Source organism: Lacerta agilis, chromosome 8, assembly GCF_009819535.1.
Source record: "Lacerta agilis isolate rLacAgi1 chromosome 8, rLacAgi1.pri, whole genome shotgun sequence".
Taxonomy (NCBI): Eukaryota; Metazoa; Chordata; class Lepidosauria; order Squamata; family Lacertidae; genus Lacerta; species Lacerta agilis.
In genome coordinates, this window is record NC_046319.1 from 74,206,045 (window position 1) to 74,221,714 (window position 15,670).

General features: G+C 49.8%; 1 protein-coding gene across 1 annotated transcript in view; it reads left to right on the forward strand.

Moving 5' to 3' along the window:
* Window positions 1-282: 282 nt before the first annotated feature.
* Window positions 283-15,670, forward strand: part of ATP1A3 (ATPase Na+/K+ transporting subunit alpha 3) — a 31,839-nt gene continuing 16,451 nt past the window's right edge. Inside the window, exons 1-11 of the mRNA XM_033158322.1 lie at window positions 283-518; window positions 7,391-7,519; window positions 7,719-7,778; window positions 9,525-9,728; window positions 9,878-9,991; window positions 10,659-10,793; window positions 12,170-12,287; window positions 13,574-13,842; window positions 14,067-14,265; window positions 14,837-14,946; window positions 15,529-15,663. Of these exons, the coding sequence (XP_033014213.1) occupies window positions 513-518; window positions 7,391-7,519; window positions 7,719-7,778; window positions 9,525-9,728; window positions 9,878-9,991; window positions 10,659-10,793; window positions 12,170-12,287; window positions 13,574-13,842; window positions 14,067-14,265; window positions 14,837-14,946; window positions 15,529-15,663 (1,479 nt within the window). The 5' untranslated portion in view covers window positions 283-512. The remainder of the gene's footprint in view (window positions 519-7,390; window positions 7,520-7,718; window positions 7,779-9,524; window positions 9,729-9,877; window positions 9,992-10,658; window positions 10,794-12,169; window positions 12,288-13,573; window positions 13,843-14,066; window positions 14,266-14,836; window positions 14,947-15,528; window positions 15,664-15,670) is intronic.

The window sequence follows — 15,670 nt, forward strand, 5'->3', positions numbered from 1 at the left end:
TGTGGGGTTCTCCGGAGACTGCGATCCAGCAGAGTTTGGCATATTCCCAATCATTTGTGTGTGTGTCTGTGTGCTCTGATTTTGAGGGTCCCCACCAACCGGTTTGCTTTGGGGCAGATTGTGCAGGCCAGGCTTGGGGGATCCCCTGCCCCTTCTCTCCCCACCTTGGGCAAGGTGAATTCTGCAGTAAAAGGGGCGGGGCTTGCTGGTGGGTCGGGGTGGGTGCATGAGGGGGAGAGGAGCTGCTGATTGGCTGTTGTGCTGCCCCGGCTCAGACAGCAGCGGCAGGAGTGCGTCGAGTTCTGTCCTTCCGCGCCTGGCAGCCGTGGGCACAGCATCCCTGGCTGGGGCGCAGGCAGCTCCCTCCTCTCCCCTCTGTCTGTCTCACTCTTTCTCTCTCCCTTTCTCTTTTGCTCTCTCTTTCCCATTCCATCCATCCGCCTGCCTGCCTGCCTGCTAGACACCCCCAGGAGAGTCTGGGTCATCCAGACTGAGACGCCCAAGCCGCCAACATGGGGGTAAGTAGCGCATTCCTCTCTTTTTGTATCTCTCTCTGTGTGGCGAAGCAATACCCCCTGGTCAGCACACTCCTGGGTTGCTGTGCATCATTGCACCTGTATAAACCGATGGGCAGCCTTGCTGTGCCCTTGCGTTGCGTACTTGCGCTTCTAAAGACGCCTCCGTGCCCGCATTGCATGCACGCGTGTGGCCGCGTGCGCACGACGCTGTACATCCGCATCTGTGTCTCTCTCTCTCTCTCTCTCTCTCTCTCTCTCTCTCTCTCTCTCTCCATCCCTGTATCTGCCGCTCGCTTACTTCCTCCCTCTCACCCACCTCCTGATGACACATACCTAGAATTCTGCTCGCTTGCGCTTTACATATACAGCAGGGAAATGTCTGTGCCCCGGCGGCAAAATCCGCGCAGAAGTGTCTGTGCGCCCCCGTGTACGGTGCCCGTGTGACTCCTTAATCCCGTGATTCGCTGTGGATCATGCGTTTGTGCGGTGTGCCCCGGCATGTATTTGTATGTGTCTGCGCATGGGGGGGGGGAGCTCAAGTGTCCTTCTGCAACGGAGGAGCTGGTACCCGTATGAAGCACCCTCCGCCCCCACCCTGCCGGTCACCTTCTTTTCCCCTCTGCCGGCTCCATGCACACACGCAGCACATCTCTGTCCTTGTCCTTGGAGAGAGCGAGGGCTGCGAGACCTTCCCCCCCCCCTGTCACTCCCTCTTTCCTTCTCTGCATCATCTTGGATGTGTGGATCTGGTCCTGACAGTTCAGGGCGTATTTTTAGCTGTGCTGTGATAAACAAAAAGCGTTTCATCCATTGGAAAGTGGTGTCCGCGCATGATTTGGTGATGATGATGTGAGATTCAAGCCTTAGGAACCGAGACTCTCCTTCCTGGGTGTATTTTTTTTAAGAGAGGGGTGTCTGGAATTTGGGGCTTTGGATTTTTTTTTTTTACTTGGATTTCTTTTGGGGCGGCGGCGGAAGGGGATGTTAAACCTTGCAGAGGGAGGGAAAGGGGTTGGCAGGGAAATGGCAGGCAGATCTCTCCCTCCCCATGGGTGAACAAGATGGTCAGCGCCGGATGGAGAGATGAAGGAGAAAGGATGAGTCATTGGGCTAGAGGTGGGGGAGAAAGAGAGAGAGAGAGAGAGAGAGAGAGGAATGGAGGATGAGAGATGATGAGCAAAGGAGAGGAAGAGGGGGGGAAAGGAGAGGCAGGTTTAGAGGAATGGAAAAAGATGGAGCGAAGAAAGGGAGCGCACAGGAAATGATCGCCAGGCACCCAAAGGCGGTGCTCGGGAGGGGAGGGCGCTGTTATCCCCCCCCCATTGATATTCAGGAGCTGTTCTCATCCTCTAGACGGGGGGGGGGCAGGTGCTAGTGGAGGCTGCGGCATCAGAAGGCAGCAGCAGCAGCAGCCCCCTTCTTTTTGTGTAGGTGGCGCGCGGGGGGGGGGCAAACAAGAAACTCACCCCCACCCGTCCCCCTATTTCTGAACTTCTATCATTAATATATGCTGTTGTTGTTGTTGTTTAATTTTCTCACCCACCTAGAAATATACTTTGCCCATTTGGTGTCCTTTAGCAAAAAAAAGTCCTAGGAGCGTGGAAGGAAGGGCTCCAGTGACAGAGAAATTAATTTAGGAAGGTCACCTTTCCTGTTCATATTCACCGGCCCCCCGCAAAGCCACTTTTCCTAGCCTTTGCTTCTTTTAGCAAAGGGATGTTGTTTGGAAATGGAGGAGGCCGGAGGAACGGGGTTGGGGTACCTTCTAGACCCCTTGCGCCTCCACCCCCCCCCCCAGGAATGCGAGACATAAACGCGAGACATTGCGATAGGATTCCCCCCTCTACCAGCAAATAAATTCCTGATGGTTCCCAGCGGGAGGAGAGTGGGGAATCCAGCATTAAACGTCCCTATTTTGTCTGGGGTGGGGGGAGAATGTAAGAGGAGAAAGAAACAGACTGGGGCCAGAGGAATGATGGTGGCGCGGATTTCCAAAAGACAAGCACTCGTGTGTGTGTGTGTGTGTGTGTGTGTGTGGCTGCGGGGGGGGGGAGAGGAGGGAAAGCATATGGGCAGAGAGCAGCTAATCCGCCTTCCTTTCTGGCAAGAGGGAGGGGGCACATCAAAGAGAAGGGGAGAGAGAGGGCACCATTGCAGCAGCTGTAACCTTGCAAAGAGCTGGAAGGGGAGAGGGGGAACGGGGGGGGGGAGGGGGAAATGCATAGGAACATCGAGTGGGAACTGGGTTCTTTAGCTGGGGACGCACCATTATTAAGCTTTTTTTTCTCCCCTGAAGAGAAAGCGAGGGGGAGGGATTTATGGTTTCTCAGCCTCCCCTTCTGTTTCCATTACTTCTCCCTCCTACATGAGGTCCCCCGCCCCTCCCTCCAGAATAGATCCCCTTTACAGGCTCCTATATTTGGTGTCTGCAGAGAAGGAGAGGCAAGCTCTTGTTGCCAGCGTCTCTCTGCAGCAAAGAGAGGAAAGGATGGGTTTTTTTGTGGGGGTGGGTGGTGTGTAGGAAATACTGGGAGAAAGAGAAGCTGGACACAGAGAGGGGGGATTATTCTGGGCCTTGTTTAATATATTATTATGGGCCTTGGAAAAGGAACAGGAAAACGCAGCTGGCTCCCTAAATCTGCTTCCCCACCCCTCATTTCTTGCCTGTGGGAGTTTCAGGGCCTAGGGAGAAAGGGATTCCCAAGCAAGACCAATGTATTCCCTATGATTTTATAGGGGAAAGACACCCTCTTCCTTTCCCCTTCCTCCCCAGGCCAGCTTTCCCCCCCCCTCTGCCACCTCTTGCATGGGTCACCCTGACCCAGTTGCTCCCTCCCCAGGAATTCATTTCGGAGCCCCGCAAAGGCAGCCAGAGGGTGCGGAAGGTGGCTTGTCCCTTTGGCGGGGGATTTGCATTTGCTACCCTTCTTCATCTGCCTCTTCCTCCTCCTCCTCCTCATTTGGCACAGGGCTCTGCGGCTGGTGAGCCTTGCTGCAGCGCTGGCACCACGCCAGGGATTTCTCCCTTCCTTCCGTCGCAGCGCCGCAGAATATGGGGGTGGCAGTCAGGCCTGATGGAGCTGGGGAGGCCGGCGGACACCTTGTCGGGTGCCGAGTGCCCAGAGACATCCCCCCTGAGCTAGGCACACCCCTCCACAGCAGCCCCATATTCTCGGCTCCAAGTAACCAATTGCCTTTAGTCATCTCCCATAAATACATCAGCAGGTTTGGTCCACAGGGACATCCTCTTTTTAATAACTAGTGTTATAGAAGGGAGGGTGGGCTCCTCTTCTCTGTACCGCAGTATGCCACAACCCCCCCTCCCCCAACCCCCCCCCCCAAAGGGGCAACTGTGGGAGCTTAAAAACTCTTCTTTCTCAGCCATTGAGCTCATCAAGGAGTTTGGACACTTTGCTTGGGGAATACAGTATTGCATTCTAACCACATGCCCCACCAACTGCTTTCCAGGTCTCTTAGAGGTGGTGGGGGGGAACCTTTTATGAGACTGCAGTATTCTCCGCTGTAGGAAATTTGGTAGACATCAGCGTGTGCCACTCTCATGCACACAACTAGTCCGGAAATGGACATGTATATGCGACTGCATATATCTGCATTCTGGGAAGGAAAGTACATTGGAAAAGCATTGGGGTGTTGGTGGTTCAGACAGCATGCTGAGTGCATTCTTTTTCCTTTTTCTTTCTCTGTGATTCTGTGCATATTTTGTTCACGGTTGCATGTGCAAGAGAGTGACTTGTGTGGGCTTCTAAGTGTATCGCATTGCCTGCCATGGCCCTTGGTGGCTTGGGGCCTCAGTATGTGTGAATATCTGTAAATGTGAGCATCGCCATTTTTTGGGGGGGAGAATTCTACATGTGCATGTATACTGATTAGCATGCTTAAGGACGTGCATGTTTCGTATACTCTGCTCTCAGGTTGTATACTGCTCTTTCCAAACATCTTAGCTTTCTGCCAACGCTTTGAATCGCAATGGGTGTTCTGATAGGGACATGGGTGAATGAGGACGTCTGTTGAGGTTCCCTTGCCCCGAATGGCCATCTGATGACCTGCAGGAGGACAATCCCACTGTCAGTCACAACTCAAGGCCCAAGCTTTTTGCTCATCAGCACTTCTGGCAAAGGGCATCTCAAAGTCAGTCAAGGTCATGGAATAACCTCCTTGGACCTTAGATGCACATTTATTCCCTCCAACCTCCTCTTATGTGGATCATAGCCAGGCCAGACTTTAGAGATGAAACTGCATCACAAGCCAATAGATTCCCCTCCCTTTTTCAGAAAACACGCACCCTTTCTCTCACCCTGTTCAGTTCTTAGTGAATCTTCTTCTAGGATGGGGCCTGGAGAAGGAAGACAGTGTGGAGCTGTGAACGGATAGTAGAGGTGGAATGATAGGACCACCACTGTTGCTTGTGGTGGGCAGACTCCACCACCACCCTGTCCTGCCATGGTGCAGCATCAAACAGGTTCAGCAGGTTTTTTTGAAATGGAGTTGGGGGGTGGGCAGAATAACTTTGGTCAAAAGAGTGTTGGGGGGGGGGAGTACAGTCTGCACACAACTGCAGGTCCAGCGGAAGTTCTGCCTTGGATAGATCAAGGGCGGGTGGAATGGGAGATCTCGCAGATTTCAACCTCCTAGCGATGACTCCGTGTGGGGAACTCCCTGGCAACTACCAATTCTGTTTGCTGAAGATATTGAAAGGATAGAATGTTTCTGTAGGAAGAGACCTTAGGCCTCAAGCTCTTCTTGTTGCTCCAAAAATCCATGTGCATTAGTTTCTATTCCCCAGTGAAGAAGGGAAGGCACTTTGTGCATGCTCAGAAGCATCCAGTACTGCACCTGTTTCCAGAGGTGCACCAGGGCTTTTATTAAGCTAGAACTCACCGGAACTGAGTTCTGCTACCTCTTTGTAGTAGGTGTACCAGAAGCTGTATATCGGCACAGCGGCCAGAGCTGTGTGTCAGAGGCGATGTTGTAATGTGGCTGCAGCAATGCCAGTGGTGGGGCGATCAGGTGGAGCTCCCCCCTAAAAAAACTTGACAACTGGGTTGTCCGTCAAAAAAAGAGTGGGAGTTCCTGCAACTCTTTTTCTGGGGGGGGGGGGGGAAGCACTGCGGTGCATGTATGACAGGGGTGCACAGGTTCTGCGGTTAAGGCTCACCATGAATTAAACCTTTGAAAAAGTGCATCAATCTCAAGTGTTTGAAGCACTCTGCATATAATATTTCAGTTACCGGTATGCTCCTCTGTACCCTGCAAGGTAGGCTGTTCGATGATCTGAGAGGCTGAGAGCATTTGTTTTGCCCAAGACTACCCAGAGAGTTCAGTAGCTGAGATATTTCCATCTCACAGCTCATTGCCATAGTCCTTGCATGACATCAGCATCAGACGTGATGCTCTGATCATGTGCACCCCCAGAAATACATGCATGGAAACAGGCTCCTCTGCTGCACTGGGTTCGAAACCTGGCATTGTGTGCAGTTACCGAGGCACGGGTGCGGTTTCTGACACCGTCTTTGAGACCATGTGTGCAGGGCTCAACAGTTTTGCCCTCAGAAAGCATAGACTAACCCCTGAGCAGGAATGCATGCGCAGCTCTGGTTGTGCAGATCAGCATGATGCACAGCAGTGCATATGTGGACCCTGGAGGGCCAAAGGGCTCAATGCTCATGAAATGCTGTTGTAGATGCAATTGCAATTTATCAGCAGGCAAAGCAGCATGATTCTGGGTCAGTTCATCCAGCCTAGTATTGTCTCAAGCAGAGGGCTTCCCCAGCTCTGTGTCCTGAGATAACCTTTAACTGGAGGTGCCAGGAACTAAGCATGGGACCTTCTGCATGCCAAGCAGATGCTCTGCCACTGAGCTTTGGCTTAGCCAGCCCCTCAGCAAGATGCCACCTCTTCCGGGTCTCTTATTTCCCTTACAGGAGCCCTGCAGGGCTTCTTCCATCTTCTCCTGGTGGCAAAACTATGGCAATCAAAATATATTGTCATTTCCCAGTTGGGGGGCAGGGGGCGGGGGAGAGAGAGAAAGCCACAAATTAAATGAGGAAGAAGGAATGGCTTCATTTAGTTAGTTGAATTTCTAGAGGGACAACAACACTAAAACCACAACCCAATAAAAAACCAGTAAGTGGATTATACAAAGGACAAAGATAAAAAATATAGTATTAATTGTTTTAGGCCAATGTTTGCTTAAGCCCATGAAGAATTGTGTTGCTGGAGCAGACCGTGGGAGCTGGCTAATCCAGCATTTTGATCCAACAAATGTTCCTTAAAGCTCACGAGCAAAGCATGAAGGTGATAGCTTATTGTTTGGCTCTGGTATTTGAGAATCAGAGATATACTGCTCCTGAACACCCAAGTTCCATTTATCTGCCAGTGCTAATAGGCCCCGATAGTACACTGTGAATTTCTCTAATCCTTTTGTTCAAGCTAGTGGAGATTATTGTACAGTATTCCATAAACCTATTATGCTCTGTGTGAATTAGATCTTGCGGAATACCTTGTTGTTCTATGGACTCTCCTTATACTGTACAGCAGGGAGCCTATGGCTTGGTCGGTGGTCAGGGAAGATGGGAAGAAAGTCACAGGTCTCCCATCCTGACATATATCCAGGAGAGATTTATTGGCTGGTCTCAGTGGTTGTGATGGAACACAGGAGACGTTTCTTTTGATGATAAGGGCTCTTGAACCTTTGGGTGCTAATGGGAGCATACACAAATATCTGGGGGGGGGGAAGATGCTTCTGCACTGCGTGAAACGATTGCACTGATAACGGCGTTGGTTTAGGGGCTGGCATTCTAGCGCGTGGAATTTCACCCCCTCGTCTCTGTTTCCCCTCTTCCCTCAAATAGTACGGCCGCTCAGATAGCTACCGCGTGGCAACCACGCAAGACAAGCACGATGAGAACTCTTCACCGAAGAAGAGCAAAGCGCAGCAGAAGATCCGAGATCTGGATGATCTTAAGAAGGAGGTGGCGATGGTAAGTTGAGGCAGCGTGGATGCAGGAACATGTGCTGCCTGCACTTGACCAGTAGATGGTGCTGCAGTGGACGCTGGGGCATCTAACGTTGCAGCAGCGGATGCTGGGAGATGTGGGGCAGTTAGTGGAGACACCACCTAATTCTCTCTCTCTCTCTCTCTCTCTCTCTCTCTCTCTCTCTCTCTTTGGCTTTTTTCAGACTGAGCATAAAATGTCCATTGAAGAAGTGTGCCGGAAATACAACACAGACTGTGTGCAGGTGAAGGAAGCCAGGCAGAGGGCATCCTGATCAAGTTTGCAGATGACACCAAATTGGGAGGGGTGGCTAATACCCCAGAGGACAGGATCACACTTCAAAATGACCTTAACAGATTAGAGAACTGGGCCAAAGCAAACAAGATGAATTTTAACAGGGATAAATGTAAAGTACTACACTTGGGCAAAAAAAATATGAAAGGCACAAATACAGGATGGGTGACACCTGGCTTGAGAGCAGTACATGTGAAAAGGATCTAGGAGTCTTGGTAGACTATAAACTTGACATGAGTCAACAGTGTGATGCAGCAGCTAAAAAAGCCAATGCAATTCTGGGCTACATCAATAGGAGTATAGCATCTAGATCAAGGGAAGTAATAGTACCACTGTATTCCGCTCTGGTCAGACCTTACCTGGAATACTGTGTCCAGTTCTGGGCACCACAGTTCAAGAAGGATACTGACAAGCTGGAATGTGTCCAGAGGAGGGCAACCAAAATGGTCAAATGCCTTATGAGGAACGGCTTAGGGAGCTGGGTATGTTTAGCCTGGAGAAGAGAAGGTTAAGGGGTGATCTGATAGCCATGTTCAAATATATAAAAGGATGTCATATAGAGGAGGGAGAAAGGATGTTTTCTGCTGCTCCAGAGAAGCGGACACGGGGCAATGGATTCAAACTACAAGAAAGAAGATTCCACCTAAACATTAGGAAGGACTTCCTGACAGTGAGAGCTGTTTGACCGTGGAATTTGCTGCCTAGGAGTGTGGTGGAGTCTCCTTCTTTGGAAGTCTTTAAGCGGAGGCTTGACAGCCATCTGTCAGGAATGCTTTGATGGTGTTTCCTGCTTGGCAGGGGGTTGGACTGGATGGCCCTTGTGGTCTCTTCCAACTCTATGATTCTAGAGTGATTTAACCCAAGGCGTGATGCTCAACTTTGCTTCCTTAAGGGTTGGGTTGGCAAGTGCTGCCTGGCCCTCCTGGCTAGTGGGGTATTGATGTGGGGGAAACAGCTGGCTGGCAGAGGTGGCCAGCAAGGGACCTGGGCCAGTAGCTAGCTAAGTGGAACAGAATGACCCTGCAGGATTGTGGTAGCTGATCTTTATTTTCTAGATAGAATTGAGGTGGTGGGATGAACAGAGCAGTATTAGGTGCTTTATCAATCAATCAATCAATCAATCAATCAATCAATCACCAGCAGACAATAGCCAATTAACAGCCAATAACAATAGCCGATTATTTAATAGCTAATAATTTCAGAGGTGCTGCAGCGTCTAAAGCAGAACCTGACACACGAGTATGGGAAGGCCTTTGCCAGGCATAGGCAAACTCGGCCCTCCAGATGTTTTGAGACTACAATTCCCATCATCCCTGACCACTGGTCCTGTTAGCTAGGGATGATGGGAGTTGTAGTTCCAAAACATCTGGAGGGCCGAGTTTGCCTATGCATGCCCTATGCAGAGTGAAGACAAGAAAAAGAATGCCTTTAAGGCACATGGCTTCTCCTGAAGAATCCTGGGAATGGTAGTTTACACCCCACAGAGCAATAATTCCCAGTACCCTTAACAAACTACAATTACCAGGATTCTTTGGAGGGAAGTCATGTGCTTTAAATTTATGGTGCGTATGCAGCAGGTGGTGGATGGGGGATCAGAGACACCTGACCCAGCAGCACTTTTCTCATGTCCTCAAGGGAAGTGGGGATGGCTCAGTAGGGCATGGGTGTATTTATTTTGTCTGTCTCCCCTTCTCAGGGTCTGACCCACAGCAAAGCCCAAGAGTTCTTGGCCCGAGATGGCCCCAATGCACTCACCCCGCCACCCACCACTCCCGAATGGGTGAAGTTTTGCCGCCAGCTGTTTGGGGGTTTCTCCATCCTCTTGTGGATCGGTGCCATCCTCTGCTTCTTGGCCTATGGCATCCAGGCAGGAACGGAGGACGACCCAGCGGGAGACAATGTAAGTTCTGGGAGAATGGCATCTGGGGTGCCATCTCTCTGGGTGGGGGCAAAGAGCAGGGAGGCAAGACGGGGGGGGGACGGGACGATGACACCCCATGCAGCTTCTGACATGCCAACGTCCTGTTTCTGCTGCTGCCCTTTGTACAGCTGTACCTGGGTATCGTCTTGGCTGCTGTCGTCATCATCACTGGCTGCTTCTCCTACTACCAAGAAGCCAAAAGTTCTAAGATCATGGAGTCGTTCAAGAACATGGTGCCCCAGGTATGAGAGGAGGAACCAAGAGTTGGGTGAATTGCATGGGCCCATCCCGTAAAACTGAGTCCTACCAGCAGGTAATCAATAGCAGGGTGCAAAACTTCCCTCTCCAACTTAACTCCAAACTTTGCCCACGGCCCATGAGATTTTTGCCAGGATTGATGCATGAACTTCCAACTGCAATGATGGCTCCAGCCTTTACACTCCAGGGTTCCATCCTGGCTCCTCCCCCCTGTCCCATCAGGCTTAGCTGTGGCCCACCAGATTCCACTTTGTCTATGTCAAGTAGTGATAGCAATATCCCACAATGAACTACAGTACAAGATACACCTGCACTTTGGACATCAGCTCTCTTGCCTGCGAAATGGGAAGAGAAGTTTTAAAAAAAACAAAAAACCCTGCCCCGGTGTGTTACTGCAAGGATGAATAAAACGACACATTAATGATCCACTACAGACTGGGACTGTTTGTTATAGACAGGGTCCTTCACAGGTTGGAAGCGCTGCTACGTGTGCGATGAGTCTTAACAACATGAGTGATAACCCTATTACTTCCATCTCTCTTGGAGACAATGCTCTAAGGTGATGGGTTTTAGGGGATCTGTGTGCCAGTAGCCGAGAACCCAGAATGTCTGCCTACCTACCTACCTGAGCCTGCCTCTCTCACCCCGCAGCAAGCCCTGGTCATCCGGGAAGGCGAGAAGATGCAACTCAATGCCGAAGACGTGGTGGTTGGCGATCTGGTAGAGGTGAAAGGGGGAGACAGGGTCCCAGCGGATCTCAGGATCATCTCGGCTCATGGCTGTAAGGTGAGATCTGCCCCCCTCCCCATACCCTCCACACCAGTGTCTCCAGACCTCTTCTTCTCAACAGGCATCCGGTACCATCGTCACGGTGTCTTTTTGCCATTGGTTTTCTCCCATTCTGAACCAAACGTTGCCCTATTCTTGCACTTCCAGTGAGAGCTGTGGTGGTCCATTTAACAGCCTTTGTTGTTGTTCAGTCGTTTAGTCATGTCCGACTCTTCGTGACCCCATGGACCAGAGCACGCCAGGCACGCCTATCCTTCACTGCCTCTCGTAGTTTGGCCAAACTCATGTTAGTAGCTTCGAGAACACTGTCCAACCATCTCATCCTCTGTCGTCCCCTTCTCCTTGTGCCCTCCATCTTTCCCAACATCAGGGTCTTTTCCAGGGAGTCTTCTCTTCTCATGAGGTGGCCAAAGTACTGGAGCCTCAACTTCAGGATCTGTCCTTCTAGTGAGCACTCAGGGCCGATTTCCTTGAGAATGGATAGGTTTGATCTTCTTGCAGTCCATGGGACTCTCAAGAGCCTCCTCCAGCACCATAATTCAAACGCATCAATTTTTCGGCGATCAGCCTAAGTCAATGAATTAATTCAATTAAGTCAATGAATTAACAGCCTAATCACTGAATTAATTCAATGAGCATAGATACGCATGAAGAAATAGAAAAAGAAAACCCAAATGGTTCTGAAGAAAAATGCTTTATTTTAGATAATGCACGAGGCATCCTCTTAAAGAAGCACCCCCTTTTCTCCCTCCCTCTCTCTCCCTAAGGGGAATATCTAAAGCAGGCACCTCCAAACTTGGCCCTCCAGATGTTTTGGGACTACAACTCCCACCATCCCTAGCTAACAGGACTAGTGGTCAGGGATGATGGGAACTGTAGTCCCAAAACATCTGGAGGGCTGAGTTTGGGGGTGCCTGGATCTAAAGCAACTGTGGCTCATCTTAGTTTGCATATGTATTTGCTGTAAAAATTATTTATTTATAATAAAAATCTGCAACCTGCTTTATAGTCAGTGGCACATATTTTGAGCCAATATTTTTCAAATTGCTTAATCCACATTGCAACCCTAAAACCATGAAGGAAGGCTTTTGGTTTCTTTGGGTTTTTGGCTTTTCTTACATGAGAACGTCACAATGCATTGGACCTCACCTTTGCAAGAATTTCGTAATATATGAAGCAGCTGTGCTTCAGAGCCAAAACTTAAACTGAATCTTGAAAGTCAGACTTTGAGAGCCTAGAATTTATTACATACCACATTTGAGAATTTGAAAATCTAACACGCAAATTTCCACATCGAAGTTAGAACTGAATTTTTAGAACTTTCTTAGGGGGGGGGGGTAAAAAGAACTAAATGTGCAGTGTTTTCTCTCCAGGTGGACAACTCCTCATTGACTGGTGAATCAGAGCCACAGACGCGATCCCCTGATTGCACCCATGACAACCCTCTGGAGACAAGGAACATCACTTTCTTCTCTACCAACTGTGTAGAAGGTACAGCCAGAGTTTGATCTGCAGCTGTGAGTGTGTATAGGAAGCAGTTGGAGAAGTGCCCGGGAGAAACACTCACAGGGTTGCATTGCTATGGTGGAGGGCCTGTCCACATCGATAGACCTCAATTAGCTTAATGGCCCCTCCTTTTCTCCAAGGAACCTTGGGAACTGTAGTTCTGCAAGGGGAAATAGGTTTTTTTTAACAGTACGGTTGCTGGCGGGAATGAGACCTTGTCAGCATAGAACACCTGTGCTCTGAGATCGGAAAACTGGTTGCCCATCTGCTACAGGGCCACGTTCAAGCTGTTAGTATATAAAGCCACTTGAGACCAGTTTACCTACGAGATCGCCTTGCGCCGCATGAAGCCAAATCAGCTGCTTTGATCAGTGGAATGGGCACTATGATAGGGGCCGCATTTGACCCCTTCTGCATTTGATCGCTTAGCTTGGCAGCACCTAACCTTGGGAACTCCTTGCCCATTGAGATCAAGCAGGCACCTTCGCTGTACTCTTTTTGGTGCCTGCTAAAAGCAGTCTTGTTTAGACAAGGCTACCCAGATGCTTAGCAGGTAGAGGTCACTTTAATCTGTTTCGGAATTTTAATGTTGGTACAGTTTAAAGTACAGCTGCAATTTTTTATCTTGTTTCAACTTTCTGGAAACTGCTTTGAGGTGGGGTATAATTTTTATGTTCTAATCAATTAACTCACTCACTCTCTCCTGCCTAACTACAGTTCTCAAGATTCTTTTTTTGGGTGGTGGTGGTTGTTGTTTAGTCGTGTCCGACTCTTCATGACCCCGTGGACCAGAGCACGCCAGGCACTCCTGTCTTCCCACAGTTTGGTCAAACTGCCTCCCACAGTTTGGTCAAACTCACGTTGGTAGCTTCGAGAACACTGTCCAACCATCTCGTCCTCTGTCGTCCCCTTCTCCTTGTGCCCTCCATCTTTCCCAACATCAGGGTCTTTTCCAGGGAATCTTCTCTTCTCATGAGGTGGCCAAAGTACTGGAGCCTCAACTTCAGAACCTGTCCTTCCAGTGAGCACTCAGGGCTAATTTCCTTAAGAATGGCTAGGTTTGATCTTCTTTCAGTCCATGGGACTCTCAAGAGTCTCCTCCAGCACCATAATTCAAAAGCATCAATTCTTCGGCGATCAGCCTTCTTGATGGTCCAGCTCTCACTTCCATACATCACTACAGTACTGGGTGGTGGTGGTAACAACCATTAAACTGGCAGAAACCTGGTAGGAATCCATGGTGTCCATTGAGTTGTCTCTCATCTCGCCAGGCACAGCACGTGGGGTCGTCATCGCCACAGGGGACCGCACCGTGATGGGCCGAATTGCCACGCTCGCCTCGGGCTTGGAGGTCGGCAAGACCCCCATTGCAAGGGAGATCGAGCACTTCATCCAGCTGATCACCGGTGTGGCTGTCTTTTTGGGGGTTTCCTTCTTCGTCCTCTCTCTGATTCTGGGCTACTCCTGGCTTGAAGCTGTCATCTTCCTCATTGGCATCATTGTGGCCAACGTCCCCGAGGGGCTCCTGGCTACGGTCACCGTAAGTACCTCGGGGTACCTGTAAATGTTCTCGAGGAAGCAGTATGGAGAAGGCAATCTAGGCCTACAGCTGGAAATCTTGTGGGGAGAGAGATCTGGCAATTGGTTTCCTGGGGTGGCATTTTAAGTCCAACGCAAAACGGCAAAGTCCCTACCTTCAGCTTGCCCTAGTATGTTTGAATGGAAGTTGTTTAGCCACCTCTGACTCGTGTTTCTCCCCTCAAGGTATGTCTGACCTTGACAGCCAAACGCATGGCCCGCAAGAATTGCTTGGTGAAGAACTTGGAGGCCGTCGAGACCCTGGGCTCCACCTCCACCATCTGCTCGGACAAAACAGGGACCCTGACTCAGAACCGTATGACCGTTGCCCACATGTGGTTTGACAACCAGATCCACGAGGCTGATACTACTGAGGACCAGTCTGGTGAGGGCCAAGGGGGGAGGGCAGGAAGGGTACCCCTTGTGGGTCTTGGGGTGGGGTGTGCGATGAGAAGTTGGCACAATGCATCTTCTTGTGTGAGGCACTGTGAAATGGGGGAGCTCCTGTCTCTCTAGATTTTTCTCTTCACCCCATTCTCCATTTCCTCTCAGGCCACACCTGCACCATCAATTTAAAGCGCTATGAAAGCTGCTTTAACAGTCAGTTCCCCAAAGAATTATGGGAACTGTGTTTTGTTATGGGTGCTAAGAGTTGTTAGGAGAGCCTCACAGAGCTACAATTCCCAGAGTTTCTTATGAAGAGGGATTGACTGTTAAATCTCTGTAGCTCCGTGAGGGGAATATGGGGTGTCCTAACAACTCTCAGCACCCTTAGCAAACTGCAGTCCCCAGAATTCTTTGGGGTAAATCGTGATTGTTGAAGTAGCATCGTAGTATTTCAATGGTGTGGACAGTCCAGTTCCATTTCCAGTTGGTTCTACAGTCCAGTTCCATTTCCTCCCTCAGCTTAGAACGTCGCTGTTCAATCCTTTCATCTGACTTTCCCTTCTTTGTAGGCACGGCCTTCGACAAGAGTTCTGCTACCTGGGTGGCATTGTCCCACGTTGCAGGGCTTTGCAACCGAGCTGTCTTCAAGGGAGGTCAGGAAAATGTGCCCATCCTCAAGGTGAGAGCAAAGACCGTGAGGGAATGTGAAGGACACCATAGTTGGGTCTCAGATGGGAGGTGAAAAGTCAGGTATCGGGGCGGCACTGGGACCTATGCTGAACATCATTTCAGACCAAGATGCCCTTGGCATAATTACGTTTAACGGTGGGTGTCTTCATTTCTCTCATCTCCTTTCTGAGTGATAATAATAGTAAAGTAATAATAATAATAATAATTCTACTATTATGAATCAGCTTCTACACACATCTTAAGGTGATGTATGAGATTCGACAACAACACAGAAGATAACAGCAGATAGATAAATTTAAAAACAATGCAAAGCAGAAACCCATGGCTGAGATCATCCAATTAGGAAAGCTTTTCAGAACAGAAATGTCTTTGGTTGTTCTGGAAAACAGTATCATTCATGGTTGACAGTCTGAAGTGTGTGAGTTATGGAGGGTGGCCGTGAGGGAAAGAGATTACAAAAGATTGCTGTGACTTCTGCCAAGCAAAGGAACGTGGTAGATGTGGGGGGGGGCACTGTGAGAGATGGAAATGGCCACCTCCCTGGTTTTAAAGAGCCTTCATTCCTTCACAGCGTGACGTGGCAGGAGATGCTTCTGAGTCCGCCCTGCTAAAGTGCATTGAGCTCTCGTCCGGATCCGTCAAGCTGATGAGGGAGAAAAACAAAAAAGTGGCTGAGATCCCTTTCAACTCCACCAACAAATACCAGGTATGGA